This window comes from Homalodisca vitripennis, chromosome 2, assembly GCF_021130785.1.
Source record: "Homalodisca vitripennis isolate AUS2020 chromosome 2, UT_GWSS_2.1, whole genome shotgun sequence".
NCBI lineage: Eukaryota > Metazoa > Arthropoda > Insecta > Hemiptera > Cicadellidae > Homalodisca > Homalodisca vitripennis.
The window spans coordinates 139,476,342-139,501,671 of NC_060208.1; the positions used below are offsets into that span (position 1 = coordinate 139,476,342).

At 32.9% G+C, this 25,330-nt stretch overlaps 2 protein-coding genes across 2 annotated transcripts in view; one reads left to right on the forward strand and one right to left on the reverse strand.

Moving 5' to 3' along the window:
- Positions 1 to 24,008, reverse strand: part of LOC124354820 (39S ribosomal protein L18, mitochondrial-like) — a 43,319-nt gene extending 19,311 nt beyond the window's left edge. The window contains exons 1-2 of the mRNA XM_046805561.1: positions 23,877 to 24,008; positions 15,010 to 15,203 (exon numbers count right to left, since the gene is read on the reverse strand). Coding sequence (XP_046661517.1) covers positions 15,010 to 15,191 — 182 coding nt within the window. The 5' untranslated portion in view covers positions 15,192 to 15,203; positions 23,877 to 24,008. The remainder of the gene's footprint in view (positions 1 to 15,009; positions 15,204 to 23,876) is intronic.
- The window catches only part of LOC124354819 (tyrosine-protein kinase receptor torso), a 100,527-nt gene that overhangs the window by 36,882 nt on the left and 38,315 nt on the right, over positions 1 to 25,330 (forward strand). The window lies entirely within an intron of this gene.

A 25,330-nucleotide genomic window follows, 5' to 3' on the forward strand; every position in this document is an offset into this window, starting at 1 on the left:
ATTCCTTAAGGCTGTGCCAAAGTTGCCGGATTGGGACAAAGAAAAAATCATATATATATGTTTTTGATACATTCAAGGATTAATTTATTACAAGCAAACCATAATAGATATTTTATTTAGGTCATCCTGCATCCTTGAATATAATTCATTCAACTGTTGACGCACTATAGGAAAAATGCTGTGTCATCAGCAAATGCTGTCACCTTACCATTGAAATTTCCAGAGTAAAAGTCATTAACAAAGATTAAAAAACAAAATAGGCCCAAGAACTGATCCCTGGGGGACTCCAAAATGTAGACTTTCCAAGCAGCTGGTGCTACTGTTTTATTTTGACGAATTGCTGTCGACCAGTTAGGTATGTCTTAAACCAATTCAAAGGGACACCTCGAATACCAGCAGATTCCAATTATTTAGCAGCAACCCATGATTAACGGTATCAAAGGCTTTACTTACATCTAAAAATAAACCAGCCACTTTGTTTACAAGAAATATTATTCAAACCATTATATATATCTTTCAAAAAAATGCTGCAAAGCCAGCTCTGTACTGAGTCCCTCTCTAAAACCAAATTGAACTTTAGAAAAAAAATTTATTTATTTCTAAAAACTTTATGAGTCTAACTTTAACTAATTTTTCTAATAATTTTGACAAAACTGGAAGTAAAGAAATTGGGACGATAAATTTTCTACGAAAAGCCTGTCTCCTTTTTTTAAATATAGGTATTACTGTAGCAATCTTAAGCACATCCGGAAAGCATCCTGAACTAATACTTTTATTAAATAGATTAAGAAGTACAGGAGACAATTCTTCTGACATTTTAAATATTAACCTTGATGATAACAATTCATCACCAGTACTTTTACTCAGCGAGAGAGACTTAATTTGTATTTTTAGTTCTGTCAGTGTAATGGGAAATAAAAATAAGGAACTTTCGTTAATAAAAGGTTTAAAATTTGTTTAAACAAAGGTGCTTAATATCATCAGTGATATATTGAAATGAATCAACTAGGTTATTAGGAACATTAACAAAATAATTGTTAAAACAGGTTAGCAATTTCACAACTATCAGTCATTAGATTATTATTGTTCTGTAATGTTATTTTACTACTACTTGATGAATTTTCCTTTTATAATACCATTGACTAGATGCCACAGTTGTTTTGAATTGTTTCTGTATTCTTGGAACTTATTAATGTAATATCTTTCTTTAAGCTTGTCTCACCCATGTTGATAATTTATATTGAAATTTATCAAAATTTTCCTTATTTTTTGTACAGGATATTTTTTAAATGATTTATATAACTTATCTCTAATAGCAAAAGCCTTAGATAATCCAACACTCATCCATGGTTTTTAACATTTTAAATTTAACATTAGTTTTTTTCTGCAGTATTAGTATATTTATTGTTATCGATCAAAGTAGACAATTTATCATAAAACAAATTAAATGCCAAATTAACATCAGTGATCTCCAAAATATCCGACCAATCACTCTCCAAAATATCAATGCCAAGTCCTTTATAATCAATGAAACATCCATAATGAACTCTTCTTTCTGCAATTCCAAAGTGAGTGAAATCCACTATGCACGCCACTGATCTGTGGTCAGTTACATTTGTTTCAATCACCGATACTTTGTGAGCTTCATAAACCTTGGAACTAAACCATATGTGATCTATACATGAGGAGGAAATACCCTGCACTCTCGTATCTAAAGTCAACAAGTTGTTGAAACCCAAGACTAGCCATTGAATCCAAAAATTCATCACTAAGGCTATTTTCCAACTTAATGTTAATATTAAAGTCACCCAAACATATGATATTATCACAATTAATTTTTGATAACGAGCACGTCAAATCATGAATGACATCCTTGCCAATGATATATGCCAACGATATAAACCAAGAACATAAAAAAGAAATATTATTTAAACGACATGAGACCAAAACCACATCACAACCAGGTATATCACATTCACACAGAACCGAGGTTATAGACTGATGTATATAGACAATGACACCACTACTTCTCACAGCAGAGTTGCAAGATGAAAATATTTGATAACTATTAATATTATATAAAACAGCTTCTTTCTCACTTACCAACCAAGCCTCAGACAATACAATTACTTGAGGCTTTACACCTGCAAGCAATTTAAATAAGCAATAAATGAATCAAAATTTTTGTTTACACTCCTAATATTTGTGTGCCACAATAATAAAACCCTTTTTCTCACTATAAAATTGATTTACATCATTTAATGCTCTCTAAAAGTGTTGAACTAGACATTATTTACAATTTACAACATTTTTTACATTAAAAACAAGAACATAATCAGTTATACAACAGTAGACATAAAACACTAGTAACTTAACCACAATGATTTCATACACACATACAAAATAAATATACAGAAAAAATTACTTACTTGCAATTGTATATGTGCATATAGTAACAGCTACATTTACATTTAAGAAACATTGTCTGACACAATACAAATCAAGAATACAAACAAATTTTTCTAACTAAATTATTATTCTGTTACACCAAAATAAACATCAAGTTTTTCTTCTAAGCTTAAAACGGAAATGAATTATTTGAATCAGAAAGACAATGCATTTAAAATTAAAATAAAATGATGCTTCTCAAAGCAAGAAAATATTTAAATATAAAAATAAAACAACAATCTGAATCCTTATCAAAGGAGACAAAACAATATGTGAGAAAAGAATATTGATTTTCTACAACATGGCAATAAGAGAATTTTGCTTGAGGTGATGAAATGGCTTGCTGAAGGACCTTGGTAGTTGGTGAAGATAAGAGTAAAAATATAATAATAATGATGGCACTGATTACATTAACTGAAGTTACCATTAACCAACACAAGAACATGTTTGAATCTGTCCTTTGGTCAATCCACACGAGCACCAAACACGAGAATCCAGTTTCCAGAATTGCTCTGTCCAAACTTGATTGTCTGTCCATCTGTTGACAATTTACTCAATTACCGTTTCTCAATTTTTTTCCAAATCCTGTATGCTGGCTATTTTTACTGCATTCGAGTCTCTGTCCTTTCTCATGAATATTTTTGAGTTTGTTATCCATAGGTACTGATAGTTTTTTTCAGCTTTTACCAATCTTGATTCATAGAAAAGTTTTTTGAAGTATGGAGTTAGATGTTCATTAACATACACCATAGTTTCTGGTGCATCCCTCACAAATACTGTACTTTTTAACTTGCACTGTTTTGCTTTCTTTAGAACACAGTCCCGTTTCTGGCGGTTACTAAATTGAACAACAATAGGGCGAGGCTTTTGTGTATTTTTTGATGGCAGTCTGTGTGCGGCCTGGATGTCATGATTCAAAATTATAGTTTCATCGATAGCAATTGCATATTATTTACCAGGTTCAAAACATTTTCACCTGGTAACTCAGGCACACCATCTATCTGGATGTTGCTGTTCCGCCCATATGCTGTAACTCCTCAAACTGAATTTTTATTTGTTCGACTTCTTTTTTCCAACTTTAAGTTTTTAGCTACTAAGTCGTTGTTTGTTTTTTCAATTTCATTCATCCGATTTTCAACAAACTCTAATTTTTCCACAAAGTCATCAATTTTTTTAGAACAAAAGTCAACAGATATTTCAAATTCATTAAATTTATCACCAATGGATTTCAAATGCTTTTCAATAGTACTGCTGACAATGTTTTCAATTTTTTTCTCTAGGATCCTGAAAAAAGTTCTCTGGAATATTTTGTTTACTTACATTTGAATGTTCCTGCAAATCAGTTGTAAAAGTACCACTTGAAATGCTCCCAGAATCCTTCTTCAAATTCCTACATAAAACACAACAGTAGACATCACGGCGAACATTACCCATCTGTCGCCACGATTTTTCAGCAACTCCCGCACAATTGTAATGTAACTTACAACTACTAACAGCACATTTAACATAGTCCATTATCGGGTGGTAATTCATCTCCACAAGATGAGCAAAGAGACATGACTTTAAACTTTGAGGTTAAAACAAGAAAGACCACTGAACTGTAAGACAGCTGAGCTGAGACTCTAAGTCTTTCTACAAAGGAAGAAAGCAAGCTGTAAAATTTAACAACCAGTATTAATAGTGAAACATTAGATTTGATTTTATAAATGATACGTTGAACATGGTTCTTAATTCTTCTGTTTTTGCATACGCAGACGACACTGCTCTTGCATGTAGGGCCTACAATAGACGTTCATTATTTCAAAGAATCAATGATGACTTGCAGAAGATTTATAATTGGTTAATCAGTAATAGATTTGCTTGTAAATGTAAATAAGTCTAAGTGTATTACATTTTTTATAATAAAAAAACAAAAGAATATTTGCACGACATGTTGAATTGCGTTTTCACTCCCATCAATGTATATATAGCTGTGAATTTTCTAGTATAGAAATGGTTGAAAGTGTTAAATATATAGGTTTATATATTGGTGAGTATTTAAAGTGAGATATACATGTAAACTATGTAACAAAAAGGTTAAGGAAAATAAACTATGCACTTTACTATTTGAAAAACTTTCTTAGGAGTGACCAGTTGAAGCAGGTGTATGTGTCATGGTTTGAGAATACCATGAGGTATGGGATATTGCATTTTGGAGGTGCATATGCCACTGTTCTAAAACCTATTGTAATGAGCCAAAGACATGCATTGCGAAATATATACAATGTAAAATATAATGAAAGCATGAGCTACCTTTTTACAGAACACAATATTTTAACTTTCACACAGATTTATAACACACATTTTTTACCAAGGAATTGAGTAGACATCCGTTTTGTTATCTTGGCCCAAATAGTTTAATGACTTTGTGAGATTCTTTGGAAATAAGGTTATATTTGATAAAAATCAGAATGTTAAAATCAAAGCTATAACTTGTTAAAAGAATTAGTTTAAATATGTGTTGAAGTTTTAATATATAACAGCCATATATATTATTTACATTGCTTGTTATAACTTAGATTATTTATTTATTTGGTTTGTAAATGTTAAACTGTATTGTTTACCAATGCAATATTTATTACGTATTATTGCTATTACTGAATTATTTATTAAATACTTATTTAATGTTTGTAGCCACTTGGAATGTTTATTTATTTGTTATTAGATTTCATATATTACAGTTTATTAAATTATTTGTTATTATAGTTTACAATTATAATTTACTGAACGTTATTAAATATCAAACCACCTACAATATATATTTATTTGTTATATCTACAATATATATCTTATATGTTATGTCAATTTGCATTGCTTGTTATTTCATTATTTTTGTGCATTGCAAGCAATAACTTTGCAAAGGAATTTGCTTGAAAATGTATTAAAATTGTACTGTTAGAAAGTTAACATACATTATTTATACTACTTGTTGCACACTTGGATTATTTATAGATAGACTATTTTTTTATTTGGTTTGGGAATGTCAGATTCTATTGTTTACCACTGCAATATTTATTACTTATTATCGTTATCACTGCATTACTTATTTTTTATTTATTTATTATTGCTTGTAAATTTGTAATGCTTATAATTGTTTTTGCACATATAACTGTTAATGCTGCTTTATTCTAAGTAATATTATAATAATCTCGTGGTATACCATTTATTAGATTTACACTGCTTTTGAGTAGTTTATGAATTTAGTTTAAGTCAAGACAATGTTATCGAAATATGAATTGGACAATGAACACTAAGATAGATGTAATTATGATTCAACTGAACTCCCGCTCGCGCCGCTTGAGGTGCACTGGGAGGTAAATTGTATTTTTATGTATTTTGAGATAATAAAGAAGAACTTGATCTTGAACTTGAAAAATTTGATTTAAGAATATTATTTTAATATTCTATCAAAAAGTGTTTATTGTTGTCTATCAATGGCATGAGTATATATTTTAAAAAGGTGAAGATGTCTGAATTCTTTCAAATGGCTTATATGAAATAATATCCATATTACGATTACAAATAAGGCCTACATATTATACATAAAAATGAATCACAACATATTCTTATTTCGACATATTTTTGGTAATCCGTTGAAATGTGAAGAAATTTTCTAAGAAGAGGTGGATCAAAATAGTTGCCTGGAATATTTTACAATTTGAAAACTATTCAAATATTATTGTTAACTAATATTATCTAATCTAAAATTAACTAATAGAATTTTAACTGAGTATTTAACAGTTGTTGACACTTTCAGTTCATGTTCGTAAAACAGGCAGAAACATTTTAATACAAATTAAATTTCAGAACAGTGCGTTATCAGTAGATATGTAGACAGCAAAAAATTTATATATATACTAGCAGTTACCCGCGGCTTCGCACGCAATGTTCTGTTGAAAAACTGGACAATATATCTATGTATTCTTTTTCTATGACATAATAAACAGTCTAGAGATAATCGATAGTCACTCAAAGCTATTCCAATCTCCTGATCCAATTTAGATTTAAGTTTAAAGAACAGAGGTTTGGGATCCTGAAGTCGTAAAGTGAAACAGTTTTTATAAGATTAGTATTTCCCTCCCACATTCCATGATAATTTATTGAAGTTCTTCGATGGCTTCAGTAACAATAACAGTTAGCCTTTTTATCCCAATGACGAAAGTGTATAGTACAACAAAAAAGTTGCTGCGGTCAATATGGGTCTGTTCTGGTTGTTTAAATTCACCCCCGGTCTAATCTATTTACAGTTCCACTATTGATTTATGCTGTTGCACTAACCAAAACAATGGTCTCATATATTGGTTTCAGAATTTAACTTAGGTTAAATTTTTGTGATTAGGTGATTTTGATATTTTTACCGATCACTAAATATGTATTAGGGGTAAATGCTTCAAGTATTAGGGCAATATTATTTCCATTTGCTTTTCAATAACTACAGTAAAAAGTCCATACACAATGTTAAAGGAACTAACCAGATTAGATTACGTTATATGCAAACATTCACAGCTTTATACAATAAGGTAGTTGTTATAACAGCGTATAAATAGCATTTCTATTGTATTAGATGGATTATTGATCATTGGCGCAATCTAAATTTAAAATTAAATAACTTCGTATTTGCAATCTGCATTACACTACTGATTAAATACTCTAAAATTATTCAATATTTACTAAAATTTAAATGTAAACACTTGTTTCTGCCTCTTGGATGAACTTTAGCTGAAAGTGTTAACAGCTACTCTAAGTTTTAATTCAGACTAAAAACTATACCGGTTCCAAATTTCAGCACAATCCGTATAGCAGTTTCAGCGTGATTCGAGAACAAACCTCCAAACATCTTAACAATTAAACATACAAACATCCAAATATCCAAACATTAAAACTTTCGCATTTATAATATTAGTGGGATATATATCTTATTACAGATTGCGCCAGTAACGCACTTATAAGAGCGCGTCTTGTTTTGGATGTTCTAAGTAAATAAAAACTTGTTATGAGCCTTTACAAAAATTATTTATCAGTCTGCTACCTCTGAATTTTGGTGTATTGGCCCAAATCTCTCTCTTAGTAATGATTGCATAACAAATTTATATTAATGTTTAAATCACATTGTCAAAGCTGAACATTCATAGATTAAAAAAGAATGTATGAGACCATGTTAAAAAAGACGTCAATCTTAAAAAGAGGATGAGGGCTATTAGAAAATTACTTGAAAAAACTGAGAACAAGTATAAGGCTTCAGAAGACCAATATAACATGACATACAGTGCAAGACGACAACATCGAAATAGTATCTTAACACCTTTGTTGCTGGTATATACTGAGTGAGATCGACTACTTTTAGTCCTCCCACTGCGCCGTAAGATGTTTGCCGCAGTCTACTTGTGGACTTATTGTTGTTAAAATTAATGTTCCTGATTTTTGAGGATCAAAGTTATTAATTGTTTAGGACGCAATCTCAATACCTCTCAAAATATTCCATATGATACTATTAATAACATATCCATTTCATTGTAATCTATTTATACAGGATGTACTACATAGGAAAGAAATAAAATTTTATAATATAGAACCAAAATAGGCTTTCAATCTCAGTTTTTTATAGTTTTTTTTTTTAATTATAATTATCAGAAATAAACTCTGGTTATTGCCTGCTCACTTGCCTACACAACAGGCATTGAAGATTCACCTGGTAACCAGGCAGTGTGTCTCAGCACTCAGTGCACATACACAAGTGGCCACAAGGAAAGACCACATGTGTAGACCTTTGAGTCAGGCACACTGCACAATTACGAGACACTCCCGCTGCGTGCCTCTTGCAATACATCAAATATTGCAATTTGTTGTGTCTTCTGAGTAATTATAACATGTCTATTTTGTTTTTTGTTTAATCTGAAATGCTCAATAACAATATTGTAGCGTTTTTACAGCTACATTGGTTTATATTTTTATTAAAACTTAAATTAAATGAAAATTTTGAGAACGAAATATTGGGATTTAATTTGAAATTAGATTGTGAAACGTCAGGGTAAAAACGAACATGTAATCCTTTGGCAAGTTAGTTCTGGTAGTTTTAAATTGTTAGGAAGGCAGGTTGACTGCCTTGAATTGATTAGAACTTGTCTTGTTACGAATATTGTTCTCCTTGTTTGATACAGCTGGACCAATGAGAGAACACCGCGGATGTCCTGCAAAGTTCCTTGGAGGGAGTGAGTATAAAAGCGCCAACTCATAATTTTCGACCTTCTTTCGGTTATTTTCGTGAGTTAAGTTGATTACAATGCGCCGTGTTTCTTAATTTTTTCCGCGAGGGATTTTGAGGTAAGCACCAAATTTATTGTACGTTTTATTGAAATAGTCTTCCTGATCTGATATTAAACTAATTTTGTTGTCTATTTTATAGGAAAAAATTAAATTCATAGAAACTACAGAGCAATCTGCATAATTAATTCTCGATGAACAATAGAGCATAATAGAATCATACAAGTTACATTTGGTTCATACTTGCAAGAAAGTTGAATTAAAATTGAACTTTGTTAATAACTTTAATTGAGATTTGGCACTTTATTAATATTTAATTGGATCTGTTTTATTGTGAATTGTTAATTGGTAATTAATTGAACTTTAATAATTGTTTGAGAGAGTTGTAATCTGATTTGCAGAGACTTGTAAGTTAAGGTTCAACTAGTGGAAAGAGAAGTTTAAATTTTTATTTTTAATTTTCAGTGAACTTAGAAGTGAACATTTTTATTTTAGTTATTTCCAAGTGGTATTTGATTTTTATTTTAAAACTTCATTATTTTATTTTAGAAGAGAGCTCTGATTTTAGTTTGAGGTATTTGTATAATATTTTTTTATTTCTTGCCAAAGGAACTTTTAAATTTACTAAAAGGTTTGTCAATTCTTTGTGGAAAATAGAGTGATGAAAACTGTGAAACGTTGAACTTATTGATTTGCCAGTTTAAAATAAATCCATTATTTTTATTTAGAACTGTGATTTTTATTTTAGACAAATCAGATAAGTTTTAAGGTCCTGCTCAAGTCAAAATATGTTGCCTGACCAAAGGCTTTAATCTCAAAAGTGTTTAGGACCTCCTTAATTAGTGAATAAACTGCATCAATGGTGTATATACCTCTTCTATTGTAATAAATTTAGATTGTTGTTATTTTCCGGATACGCAAAAAGTTCGTCATGTAAAACAGTTTCTATTATTACAGGACAGGTATAATATATACTGGGCAATAGCTCTCAGGGAGACTCCTAGACCCTTTCTAAAGAATCGGGCAGATATACATATAGTTAATGGGTTCAAAAACGTATGGTAAATTCGTTAAAATATTATAATTTTAGATGAGTTATAAATGTCTTTGCTTTCTGAGTTTTTAACTCTTTTGACAGCTTTAATGACCTCATCAATCGAGACTTCTACAAAGATAAATGTGTTTCTTTCAATATGGTAATTTCTTATTAAGCTCAATCTATTAACATGAGGCTTTTTTATACTACCCTTTATTTGGTGTTAACCGAATTGATAAAACAAATGGTTTAAGTTATCTGGAGTGATATTTATTGATAATGCTGATTGAATTACTAAATTTTTGTATTTTCGTTTATCAAATCCCCAGGCCTTATATTGGTTACTGCTATTTTCTATTTTTGCGACATTATGAGTAAGCTTTGCCTCTTCTACGGACTTTTTATAAAATTTCTCGAGATTTACATAGTTAACATTAAGCCTATCACTAGTAGAAAATTTTGTCTATTTCTCCAAAAACAAAAGTTTCTTTATTTAGTCCAGTTCCCCTTTGATTTCGACCTTTAATCTCACTAACCGTGGAACGTTGTTTTTTCACTGTAGAGTAAAATGTTTGTTTATTAACTAAAATGGAGAAATATGCATGAACGAATTTTTGGGTAGAGAATACTCTTCCATTACTAAGCAAGACATTCCAATCATGTGAAAACAAATGGTTTGTCAGACCATCAATAGAGGATTCTGGAAGAATTAAAATAAAATGTGTCACTTTTACTTTTGGATTTAGCAAGGTTTTAGATGTTTCAGACAAAGTATTCTTTTGAATATTTAAAATAAGCCCATTACGATCCGAGAAAGAAAAATTAAAGATGTTGCATGAAATAACCTGATCTAGGCAGACTAAAATAACATTATCAAGACAATTGGCTCCCCGAGTTGGTTTGCCTTTAATGCATACACATGTATGTCAAACTTTACATTCATAGGATACCGGGAAGTTTACAAAGAAAAACGTAGTTTTTATAGGGGGTGCAACTTCCATGTAAACCAGTAATCTGGGTTTATCTTCTTTAATATACGTTTTGTAATCAATTTATATGACGGGAACTGTGTGTGTGTGTGCGCGTGTGCGCGTGCGTGCGTGCGTGCGTGTGTGTGTGTGTGAAATTTTAACTTTTTTCGGATAGCGGGAAGATGAAAAATAATAATATACTTTTTCTAGGGTTTGCAATTATATTTCAGTCGCTATGGTAGTTAATCTTCATAAAGACGCTATTGTTTTTCTGTGCAAGTCATGAGGCATGTGTGTGCCACATTTTATGTACATAGGACATAGGAAAGTTCTTCTAAGAATTCCAAGTCCATTTCTACCCCTATGAGTGGATTATATTAATGAAAGATGTAGTTACTGCTATGTATAATACACTGTATAATTTAAAATAAATAAGTAAAGCACCTAGGAGCAAAAGATATAAGGCAGAAATTACAGGATGCTTTACTAGAAAGGAGACACTTTAGTTCAGATATGATAAAGCCGAACTTCTATTGACAGTCAAGCTCCACGCGATAGAACTAATATGGGATCAAATTAATTTACATATCACAAAAATAATAAGTCGTTCACTATTACTTCTATCACATAATTTGTAAAGAAGCTTTGGAAAAGACTACACTTGATTGTTGGATGAAAGTTGTAGAAAATACAAAAATAGTTATTGAACGCTTGGACCAATGAATGATTGCTGGAGGAGGCTGTAGAGAGACTTCTTATATTTTGACTGGAGAACAGAAATTCGTCGGAAGGCTGTGTCAGTGAACATGAGGTAGACAGTGAAAATATAAACACTGATAACAAAGACGATGATGATAAGATTATGGAAGGTATTCGGCCGCTTCGCTTTGAGGAATATTAACTTCCCTCAAGTTATCTGTTAGTGAACTTACAAATATAAGTTTAATTAAATGTTTGTTTTTGGGTAAATGAATAATTTAATTACCTTTCCTAGAGTTAATATATTTACCAGAATCATACAAGCCTAATTTAAACATTTTCCTGTTGTGGTTTGTGTGAAAATAAAACTGTCGATATTTTATCTTGTGTTTTTGGCACACGGGGCAAGTTGGTATGATTCATTAAGCCATAATGTAGTAAGGTTCTGGCACAGTTACTGTGTACCTCGCTTGTTCTGCACCCTCACTCATAAGTAAAGACAATTAGTAATAAGCATTTCGTGATTTACAAATAAATACAAGTCTAATGAGTTTCCCAAAAAAACTTATTTCTCCTTTAATTATTAACTTAGAACTCTGAATTATCATTATGTTGTTCTTTAAGAGACATACAACAAATAATATATTATATTTTTAACTGTAATTCTTTTTGAATTATGAGGAGTTAAATTTGAGAAAGCTTAAATTTAAAACAAAAACTATGTTTTTCTTCATATTTTTGATTATCAAAATCAATAAAAATATCTCACTTTCGCTATAATATATGGATTAATACTACCTAAACTGTCAAACTTTTTCAGATGTAATAAAGGGGTAAATTATAATGTGGTAGACGTTTTAAGTGAGATGTTTAGTATGTGTTCTTCCAGCGAGCGCGTTAATGCAACCCGCACAGCACGTGTCAATAACCAACTCAAAAAGCTCCCCCCTAACCACGCGACTCAACGGACGGTCGCCCACTGGCCACGGACAGTGGTGGTGGCCTACCCCTCCGGCGATCCCCACCACTCCCTTTTAGGTGGTGTGATATTAGGTGCTATAAAACTCCAGCACGATCTTTAGGTGCTGTGCAACTCTCGGGCATTTCCTTAGGTGCTGTGAGATTAGGTACTATAATATTAGGTGCTATGAGAATCGGTGCTATTAGACGGTTAAATTTTAGGTGCTGTGAGATTAGGTGCTATTAGATTAGGTGCTGTGAACCCCCACGCAATAAATACGAGGGTCGTCCACAAAGTAACCTCCGTTTTGAAATAAAAAATAAACCAGTTGAGATACAAAAAGTGTATTATATAAATGTTAAAACTACAGCTTTTCTCTACTTTTCTACATATTCACCAAACAAATTCAAGCACTTATCATATCTTTTAACAGTTTTTTAAATTCCGTCTTTGAAAAAATCTGCTGCCTGAGAACGTAGCTAACCTGTCACAGCGTTTTGAAGCTCTTCATCACTCGCAAACCTCTGATATGCAAGCCACCGCTTCATGTACGGGAAAAGATAGAAATCACTGGGAACCAGGTCCGGGCTGTAGGGGGGGTGGGTCAAAAACGTCTCATTTGAACTTTTCCAAAAGTTCTGTTGTTCTTTGAGCTGTATGAAGGCGGGCGTTTCATGGACAAACACAACACCAGATGTCAGAAGACCATGACGCTTGTTTTGAATCGCTCGTCGTAGCCATTTTAAGGTTTCACAGTAAAAGGTTTCAGGAAAATGATCCGAAAGTTCCAAGATTGTGAAGCGACGGTTCTTGCGAATTTTCTCATCCACTTTGTTTACCCAGTCATCACTGACGAGAGATGGCCTACCACTCCGGTCTTCATCGTGAACGTTCGTTCTTCCATTTTTTAAAAAACGAAACCATTGATGGACTACACCTTCCCTCATAATGTTTGGGCCATACAACGCACTCAATTCACAATGAATTTCAGCTGCTGTGTAAATTTTCGACCACAGAAATCTTATTACACCACGTACTTCACACTTGGCGGGATTTTCTATCATGGCGCTCATGTTTTTTACGTTGTAACAAGAGAACGCGCGATCGCACGATGCTCTCCCTTGCACAGCTAGAAGCGTACTGAACGGCTGCGCACACCGATGTGAGAATGGCGGCGCTAACCCCACTACTTATCGCGCCACACCCAAACGGCGGTTACTTTATGGACGACCCTCGTAGAAGGACAAAGTTTATATAACTTAACAGGTACTCGCTCAGATCAAATCTTTGAGATAAGACTCGTTCTTCTTAAGAATTCAAAAAGCTTTACAATGACTGACTCATCATCCCCCAACAGATCGAATAGACTTGCTGGGAGCTGACAAGATCGTCTTAGCATTGCATAATCACGGCATTCGACCAAAATATGCTCGACACCCAGAGCCACTCCACAACACTCACACTCCAGGGGATCCCCGCGGCTCATGAGGTACCCGTGAGTCAGCAGCGTGTGACCGATTCGCAACCAACACAACACTACTTCCTCTCTGCGGTTCTCGCGGATGGCTGTCCTCCAGGGAGCTACTGTGTGTTTTATGGCTCTCAGCTTGTTGCACACCGTCCGAGACCAAGAGTCACCCCAAACTCGTCTTAACTTCTCCTTCACCATTGGCTTTAGGTCTGACCCTGTCACCATAGCAGTAAAAGGAGGAAGCTCATGAGCACTCCTAGCAGCCCTGTCGGCAAGCTCATTTCCGGGAATTCCCGCGTGACCGGGCACCCACAGCAGAACAACCTGTATATTTTGGACTTGAAGTCTGTCAATGGCACATCGGATGTCGCGCACAAGGACATGTTTTGGATACATGTCCTTGATTGCTTGCAGACTACTAAGCGAGTCGGAGCAGATGACCAGCCTTCTGGTCCTGGGGCAGACGATGTTCAATGCTTTAAAAATAGCGGTCAGTTCTGCCGTGTAGACTGACGCTACAGAGGGCAGACACCATTAGAGAGAAACACCAGTACAAGACTGTTGTGGTTAATAACAAAACAAGTAGTCAAAACTCATTTAACTCATTTCTCATATAACTTTTAGAATAATCAACTGTCGATGCTATCCACTGTATGATGTTCAACAGCAAAATGTGATGTGTGTTCATTGTATATACCTGCATGTTATGTATAGTAAGAAGATCCGTTACGTTATAATATCAGTTACAAGTACAAAAATGTGAGTTTAAGTTTTATATGTATATGTCTGAAGAAGGGACACAAAATGTCTTTGACCCGGTAATGTAACCTTCTGCCATTTCCTTCAAATAACTGACAGATTAGAGATAAACCAAATATAATTGTAAATAACATTTTAACAGATAAGTTACTCTTACTAATGAGATTGGAAAATACGGGATGATGGACAATTCCTTGCTCCTATATATATTAGAGTTAAGTACTTTAAAATAAATAGTTAAAAAGCTGCACCATAATCAAGTAAAACCTAAAATTATGACATTTACTGTTATCTGTTATTTGCAAGTGGTTGGTACCGTAACAATAAGCTTGTACTGTAAAATGATCATTGCTGGTTGTCTTACTTGTTCCAATATGATTTCCCAGGTTTATCCAAGTGGAACCCTTGTGGTTTCAGAGCTATCCTTAACTTCTCAAGATTTCTTGGGTTCCTGTTGTAATAGAATGTAGCAGCAGTGTCTTTGGCAACTGATGATGCAAATCTACATCTCTCTTGTCTTACTGCTGAACGTAGTGGGCTCAACATGACTCTACAATGCTGTAATTCAAATTCATTTAATTAGAGTTACTGAACAGTAAACCATGTGTTTTCCACCCATGTTCCCAGATCTTCAGCATACCTTATATATCTAAAGTCAAAATAAAAAACAATTAGTCTAAACATAGATTCTAAAATGCTTAATTTCTTATCTATGTTTTTCTTACGAAAAAATACACAACTCAAAAACAGTTCCAGTTATTACTTTGCAATTTAACATACATATTCAACTTATTATAACCAAACTTACGGTGAAAGTTAAAATATATTTTCACTAGTTGCAAAATAGTGGCTATTTAGAAATTTTCATGTCAAATTTCACAAAATATATGCGATGAAAAATGTTCATAAGAGGCACAAAAACTAGTTCATTAACTCTCAAGCACACATGCCAATTTTCAGCACAACACCACATGCGTAGGGTGGATTTAACCCCATATTATTTTGTTCATAAAATACTAGATTTTTCTATTTCTGAAAAAAATGAGTAGCATATGTTAAATACGCCTTAATTCTTTTGAATATGCTATGTATATAAATAAAATTAATCCATGTGAAATAAATAAATACAGTTTTGTATTTATTTATTTTAAATATGCTAACTTTTTTAGTATATGATGTCCTTATTATCATTTTTCATTTAACTGAACGTAAAACTTAATTTTTTGATGTTGAATGATTGTTTTGTATTAGAATAATATAAAAACCAAACAAAATAATCATGCTTGTATAAGAGTTTTTAAAATTTATCTGTTTAAAAGATACAAATTGTTGTAGGTAAAATATAGAATTAAAAGTTCATACAAAAAGAAAGTGCCTTTTATTTTACAAGCCTAATGCCAAATATTATTATGAATATAATTATTTATAGTCTTAAAACTGCTCTGTACTTAAATTACTGGCCTTCAGACCTGCAGTATAGGTTGGGAATTTAACGTCCGTCATTCTGGTGCATTACTAGTTGTGCTCCTCATACATTAGTTTACTGCAGTTGCAGTACACTGTATTAGTATTTCTGTTTTTCCCATGGAAAAATCTTCACATGTTCTTGACTATCTTTTCTGGGATTCTTCTTGAAGAATCAGCATGTATGACTTTGTTAACTCTAATGCTAGCTGCTTTAGAAATACTCTTTTCATAATAGGAGTTTCATATGACATGTTTTGTCAATATATTATTAGTGAATTGATAGCAACAACAATCAATATCAAACAGATTCCATAGCCTCTCTTCTTCTCATGTAAAATTATTCATGTTGCACCAAAACAAACACTTTATTTACTGCATAAAAACAATAAAATTTCATCACAGGTATAAATAAAAAGTAAACAGAAGCAACAAAAAGGATAAAATAAATTAGGAAAATACTCATATAAAATGTGTCCGCTGAATGTAATAGCACACATGGAGTTTAACACACTCCAGACAACATTTCTTGGTGACAACAAAGATTGGTTGATCTTGAGCATACAGTAGGGGGAATGCTGACTAAAGGGTATACAAAGTTTTTAAATTACAGTGTGTTTAATTTCGTGTCCTACAAGTAACAAAAGAGTGCCTGGGGTGGAAGCACCAATGATTAAAAAAAGTGTTTAATACTTCATTAGTTATGGTAAGAAATAAATTATAAAATAAATGTTTACCGTTTAACTAAAAAGCATATCCCCCAGGTAAATGTTAGTCTTAAAATAATTACACCAAAAATTCCTTTTATATACATATATACTAGTGACCTGGCTTTAAACGGGTCCTATACATTTTAAAAAGATTTCTATATCCAATCATACATAATTATTGATTTTTAAAATTTTTAATGTTGGCATAAAACCCTGCTCAACATATTAATTACTCTTACACGAGGTCATTTGAAAAGCAATGTTATTTTTGTGTTTTGATTTAGTATGGTCGCATGTAAGAGGAGAGGTCAGTGGTTCAGGTGGAGGGAGAATTTCCTCTAATTTTACTTTGCTCTGCAAACAACACATGCCTCTTGATTCATCCTTCCATTTCAGAACAGAGTAATGTTCGCAGACAATAGACATTGAACCTATAGAAACTATGGGATAATTCTCGTAATCAATTGAAGGATCGTAATTGATGGCAGAATTTACTTTATTTGGCCATGAATTATAATTGCTTATGGATCTGCAGTCATTTTGTCTATCTCTTTTTCAGTATTAATTGGTTATTTCTTGGTTCAGACACTTGGAAGGCTCTCTGAAAGCAATGTCTTTGACGATCACGACTAAGACAAATCTCACATTCGGTAGAAGATTCTCTTTCTCTTTGCGGTGAAATTCTTTCTCTAGAATTTTATAGCCGAATTTCCCTCTTTTCTTCATGTTCATTAATACGTTGCAAACTCATTCCTTTTGCATTTTTTTGTACTTCTGCCTAAACTTGTACTACGCCTTCTTTGAGACATAGTCCAATTTCTCTACCAAAAGACAATAAAAATAAACAACTATTTCCTGACTACAACTGATTCACTTAGATATCCCAAGGTACAACAATTTTACGTACCTGACACAACACTCAAAACAAAACTTTTATAGGTTACTTTTACTCAAACAAAGCATCTGTTAAATAATAAGCATATATCAATTCTCTGTCAAATTTGTTATTTCTTTTTGGGCTTGGTATTTTTTATACCATTAAGCTACATGTATTTTGCCACAAAAATTATGACATGTGCATGACACCAACGTGGTGCACCGGGATTGAGCATGTTAAAATTTGTTTCATATAAAAAGGTAGTTAAATGTGGGCAACAAATATGTTTATAAATATAATTTCTGAACAAACAATATAAAAAGTAACTATTATGAGAAAAAGTTATTTAACAAATTAGCAAAAAAAACCTGTTTTTGGGGCTTTCTTGATGTTTGGAAAGTTACTGCTCATATTGTTAGCCAGTAATTTCTTAAACTTACTCTGAATGATTACAAGAACTAATAAATTTTATCTATATATATAAAAATGAATATTTGTGTGTTTGTCCTTTATAGAATCGTAAACTATTTGACCGATCATTATTAAAATTTCTATGTATATGTATTTTTTCACGGAGAAGGTTTATGCTATGCCCATTGACAGGTAAGCCATCGACAACGTCATCACAAACATTCCAAACGCCTCAGTCACTGTTTTCAATGCGGCCATCTCTGACCACTTCGCTCAGGAGACCACTATCAGTAACTTTCAGCCAGAAATTGAACACCCGTCATCCAAAATCAAAAGAGACACTAGCTCGGAAAACATTGCCCTTTTGAATACGTTTTTAAAAAATGAGTCCTGGTCGTTTTTAGACAATCTTGAAAGCGTAGATGAAGCTTACACCGCGTTTCATAATATTTTTGTTTATCACTTAAATGTAACTTGTCCTTTCAAAAATTTTAAAGAGCGCAAACAAGCAAAACAAAATTCTTGGGTGACAAAGGAAATTTTAGAATTACGTGAACGGCTCAAATTTTATCATTCGATTTACATTAGCACCGAAAATGAACAATTTAAAACTTTTTTTAGAAATTTCAAGAGCAAATATCGGAAAACAATAAAATCTGCAAAAGCACGTGAAATTGAAACAAAATTGAAAAATTGCGAAAACTTTTCCAAAACTGCTTGGGGCATTATTAAAAATGTAACAACACAGCCAAATTGCCCAAAAAACTTCCAAATTCCAAAGCTCAAAATCCAGGACGAAATTATTTCAGATCCCTCTAAAGTGGCAAGTGAATTCAACTCATTTTTTTCATCTGTTGCATCACTTGACCCATCATTCAAAGGCCTCAATTGCAGCGAAGTGTCATCGATGGGACCGGTCTCATCCATGGCACTGTCTCCAGTGAGTGAGGAAGAGGTGGCCCGCGTGATACAGGGATTGAAACCAAAAAAATCATGTGACATCAACGGCATGTCTGTGTGGCTGCTCAAACGTTGCTCTAAGCATATTTTGGCTCCACTCACAAATTTGATCAACTTGTCTTTCGCCCAAGGCATTTTCCCCTCCCTTTTGAAATCTGCGAAAGTCACACCCATTTTCAAAAAAGACGATCCTTGCCTTGCAAGCAACTATCGTCCAATTTCAATCCTCCCAGTTATGAGCAAAGTTTTTGAAAAGATTTTTCTTGTCAGATTTGAAAATTTTCTTGATCGTTTTGAAATCCTCTGTTTCGAACAATTTGGTTTCAGAAAAAACAAATCAACAATCGATGCGGTCACAGACCTAATCGATACAGTTGTCGATGGCCTGGAGAGAAGAGAACATGTGTTAAGCATATTTCTAGACCTCTCTAAAGCATTCGACTGTGTACATCACGAAACACTGTTGTACCAGTTGACGACATGTGGTGTTCGAGGTCTGCCGCACAAATGGATCTTGTCTTACCTCAGGGATAGAAGCCAGTGTGTGCAGATTGCGAATACCCTGTCAGGAAAGGTTAAAATGACTTATGGTGTCCCACAGGGATCTATCCTTGGACCTGTCCTTTTCCTTGTGTATGTCAACAGATTGAACTCATCGATCCTTACGGGGAGGATGGTTCAGTATGCTGACGATACAACTCTCTGCATCAGAGCAAAAACAAAAGATGAATTAGAAATCAACTCATTTTTAGAACTGAATTCATGTATTCAGTATTTTTCAACACTAAATCTGAGGGCCAACAGTTCCAAATCAAGCGTCGTCAATTTTTTTCTCCGGCAGCAAGAACCTGACAACTTCGCTGCCGTGATGGCGGATGATGTTCTAATAGAAGAAACTGATTCCACCAAGTTCCTCGGAATGCACCTAGATCGAGGGCTGACTTGGGACGATCACATTGACGGCATTTGTTCAAAGGTTTCCTCAGGCATTTATGCCTTAAGGAACCTTGCAAAATTCTGCTCTTTGGATATACTAAGAACGGCCTACTTTGGCTTGGTATATCCACATCTGACATACGGTTTGAGACTGTGGGGCAGCTGTTCTAAATACAAATTCGAACGTGTATTTAGAAGTCAAAAGAAAGCTGTCCGAATCATTTCAAAATTGACTTCAGAGATTCATGCAAAAACACCTTCAGGGAGCTTGGATTGCTGACTTTGCCCTGTCTCTATATCCTGGAGGTTGTCCTGTACTGCCGTTCTAAGTGTAACTTGGTTCAAGGCAGGGACGTTCACCAGTACGGGACTAGAGGCAGGGACAACTTCCGCGTTCAACAACACAGAACTGCAGCATTCGAACGTTTGCCGTCTGAGGTTGGTGTCAAGCTAATCAATAAGCTCCCTGAAGAGATCAAACAATTGAATGACCCAAAAAAATTTAAAACTCGACTAAGACATCTTTTGCTGTCGGGGGTGTTTTACTCGGTTGACGAGTTTATGGAGAGCCGCTGGGACGAAATTCAAAACTAACACCATCAATCCTCTGGTTCTGGTGTGGCAGTGGCAGGATTGTCTGGTGAAAATGAAGATGAGAGTGAATGAGAGAACCATGTGACTGTGTGCGTGAGTGAATGAAGTTTAGACCTACCTTTTTACTATTTAAATATTTATTTATGACGTTTGTATGCAATTTTATAATTGTTACCGCAATAAAAATATTATTATTATTATTATTATTATTATTATTATTGATGTAACAAGCCACCAGGCAGCGCTGCAAAAGATAAAAGTTTTTAAAGCTCCTGCACATTATAAACTGCAATTACGAGACAGTAACGTATTATTATACGCTATTGCCTGACTCTGTTTGAAGGCGCTAAGTTATTATGTATATTTGTCTTTAAAATAAATTTTTGGATGAACTTAAAGCTTGAGTGTTAGACCATTTTAGATTGGAAATATAATTTACTTGAGCCAGAAATGCTCATGCACGTGCCAAGCTCACGAAAAGCGTGCGAAGCCGCAGGAACCAGCTAGTTAAATATAAAATGAACCACTGAAGTTGCACATCATTATTTAAGCATAATTAACATAGTGAACTTGCCATCTCAAACAAACATAATATTGTTTTAGAACATAGTAGAACTAATTTTCTCACATAGATCAACATTTTTTTGTGTCATATTTTGATAAATCAAATAAAAACAATATTGAATGGGTTATTTGGCAGAAAAAAAAAACAATGCTTTTAATTCTTAGGACATACAAAGAATAATTCTTTGGGCTGACATGACTGCCTCTGGCCATCTGAGTGCGTTCAGTAGTGATGGGATAACCGAATGGATTTTATAACCGACTAACCAGTCAGTTATTTTTTTCGTTAATCGGTTATTTTAGTCGAATGAATAACCGATTACCTTTTAAATTCAATCCACATTTTAGTACACAATTTCAGAGTTTATTTACAGATAACAATTACACCTAAACAATTAGCCTAATGCTCTGCTTAACTTACTCTCAATATAACGCATTTCATTTTTGTATTTAAACAAAACACTATTATTCACGAAACACCTTAACCATAATACCTACACAATTATTTTATTTATGTCTTATAAAAAATCAAACATCAAAGTTTGATAAAAGAAGATCTTCTATTGGAGATAAGTAGGTGCGAACTGAACTGATTATTTATATTCTTTGATAGGTATGGAGAGTCAAAGGGATGGGGTGGGGGAATGAACCATTCCTGTTGAGACAGGTACGCGGCGCGGCGCGGCCAATTTACTCACGGCCGTAGTTAGCTTTAGCGAGCCCTGGTAAAGATATTCGGTCGGGCCCCGTCGTGTCCCCCCACCAGACACAGTCCCTTCATATAGACGTGTGACTGGCTCCGGAAGAAATTGTACGAAAACCCGGTCTGAGTTCGGACCTGAATATACAATCAAAAAATTCCAAGCAAACCCGCACTGGCAGAACCGTAATTGAAAACGAAATTCTGTAATAATTACAGATACTGATAATTACAAATTAAAAATAAAGATAAATACAATTATTGTATTATTACTTTTTTCTGTGCATACGTTATAGTCATAACATTTTAAAATTTTATATTATCATATATCATCTATAACACTACGAGATAATTACCGTTCAAATTGCAAAATTATAATTTATTTTAATTACGAATCACCAAAGTTAACCGAAAGTTAATCGCTAAAGAACGATATTTCAGTAATAAAAATAACTTATTATAATAAACGAGCAATTCAAATATAGACTAAGTCTTCACAACCAGTTAACTTATAGAAAAATTAGTCGGTAGAAAAACTTATCTAAAGACTAAATTAAAATAACCGATCAGAATCAACGACTAATTCAAATATAGACTAAGTCTTCACAACCAGTTAACTTATAGAAAAATTAGTCGGTAGAAAAACTAATCTAAAGACTAATTTAAAATAACCGATCAGAATCAACGATTAATTCAAATATAGACTAAGTCTTCACAACCAGTTAACTTATAGAAAAATTAGTCGGTAGAAAAACTTATCTAAAGACTAATTTAAAATAACCGATCAGAATCACCGACTAATTCAAGTACAGACTAAGTCTGCACAATCAGTTAACTTATAGAAAAATTAGTCTATAGACTAATTTAACTGGATGCAGCAAAAATAACCGACTAATCGGTTAAAATAAAATAACCGAACTAACCAGTTATTTTCATTCAGTTATTCCCACCACTAGCGTTCAGTAAAAACAAGGCAACTTGATAGCGTAAACAGATATTGTAAATCCACATAAGCGGTATCTTTCTATTACATATTTTGTAGATACATACTATACCGGTGTGAGAAAGTATCGAATGTAGTATTTGAAATATACTTCAATGGTAAATGTAGAGGGAGATAAATTAACATAACTTTATAATCCTTAATTTTCCGTATGTAATGTTACGAACGACCTAGCCTTACAAACATACATATTATAAATATAAAAAAATAAGATTAACATGATCACTTGATTTGAGCTTTAATTTAGGAATGCCTACTATCTTGAGGAGTATTTTTATTTTTTTGCCAGAAGTGTAAGGTGGTGCTGAGGCCCATACTGATGGCTACGGGCATTTATGATTGGGTAATTTCCCAACCTTAGATCACGTCCCAGATCATCCAACTTTTCCGAAGTAAGATATGTTTAGACAATCTGGCACGTGATCTGGGCTAAGCTATCAGCTGTATCCAACACTTTCCAACCTTATAACATGATACACAGGCACTCAAATAGGTATAACAAAAAATTAAGCAATATTTCAATTCTTGATGTTTAAAAACATAGTTATTGGGTTACCATTACCATCTAAAGCACAAGGAGAATGAGTTAAATAAGCTAGGATAATCAAAATAAATCCAACTCTTGATATATGAATTTGAATCAGTAATTGGTGTGATTGGAGCATATAAAAAGATGCACATTGTCAGGGATCATTTTATTGGGAAATGTAACATAACCTAAAAACCTACACTTGAAAAAACAGGTCTTTCAAGAATAGTTGTTTTAATTATTTTAACAAAATATGTTATGTTTTATATAATTAATTACATTTACAGATAATATATTAATAACTTATAGTCGCTAGGGATAAAATGTGTATACATGTATATAGAATATATCAAATTAACCTACAAACAACTTAATCAGACTCAAACACAATAACTACTGTGTTTGAGTCAACAACAATAACTACTGTTATACATTGTTCAAACAAGACAGTAATATTGAATGGTGCTATTCTATAGTACTCACACACGCACAGAAAGATTATTTTGATGTTTAGATTTGTATGATTACTTAGATTACACTTGCTTGATGTTCTATCTAATATTGTTTGTTACTTCGTTCTACATTTTTTGTAAACACACAAACACAGACCAACAAAATTAACAGTCAGCTGTTGCGTTTTGATCAGTGCCATAGACGAAAAAGAAAAATATAGTCCTGGCGTGCAAGGCAAAATCAATCCATACAATAAAAATGCGGTTCTTTTTAATAACAAAATCTTGAGTATCGACATGAGAAGAACTGCTTTGTATATTGATGATTTGTTTAATATTAAATCCTGATTTAGTTTTTATGACTCGTGTAGCTTTTAAGAACATTTGTAAATACGCTTTTAACGAATGTTCCTTGAAAACCATTATTCAAACGTTTTAAAACTGGAGAAGATATCGTTCTACATACAGTAGCGAAGAATAAGTCTCAGTACACGGTAAACACGTGTAAATCCCTACTAAAAGATCCTATGATCTTGTACACATTATTAGTTGATTTAAACATAATAAAAGAGATTGTAGTGTGTGCTACTTGGTCAACGTAAAATTTTTATGACCGCGTACTTCCCGTTGTGTTAACCTCCCTAGATCCTAATAACTGGGAGATCCTAGTTTTAAGAAAGTCATAAAATACATCAGTGTTCTTCCAGCATAGAGATACACTCATAGAAATATGCTTCTGTAATTCCGTCAATCCCGTCAAAATAATTAATCAAAACTTCCGATGGTTTTGACTCAGGTAAATGTAAATGTGTAGTGACTGAATTGTAATAAATAAGTTTAATTTCGAGTCTTTACTCACTTATACAATCGGTTTTTAAATTAATGTTATATAATGACATAACAAATAATTAACTAAATTTAGAAGATGATTTTAACAATGTTACATTAACTAACGAAAGGCTTTTGATTATTCTGAATTTATTTAATTTAACCGTTTTTCAAAGAATCAGCTTGAAGTAATTAACGCGAGTTTTATAAGTCTCTATCAAGCAATAGTATGTAATTTCTGAAAAATGTACATCTCTAAATTTACTCATTGATCTTAATACATTTTTATTTACCACTATCAGTCATTAATGTTAATATTTTTTTACTCTTGTTATTCATTTAAAGTTTTCTTTCATTGTTGTTGATAATTGTATAGTTTATTTGCACTGTTATTGTTTGTCTGTTTGTTTCTCCATATAGTATCACACCTTACAGTAGTGTATTAAGTTAATATTATCACTAATTTATTATATACTTTCACTAATTTTTAATATAATTTATACTTTCTTATTACATTATTTATACGTTAATTATGCCTATATCTGATTTAGAGTCCAGCTCCATGTTTGGTTTGGCCCTTTTGTTTAAGTATGATTTAATCATCTATTATAAGTTAATAAATGTAAATTGGTTTTTGACCGTTGGAAGGAAATAAAT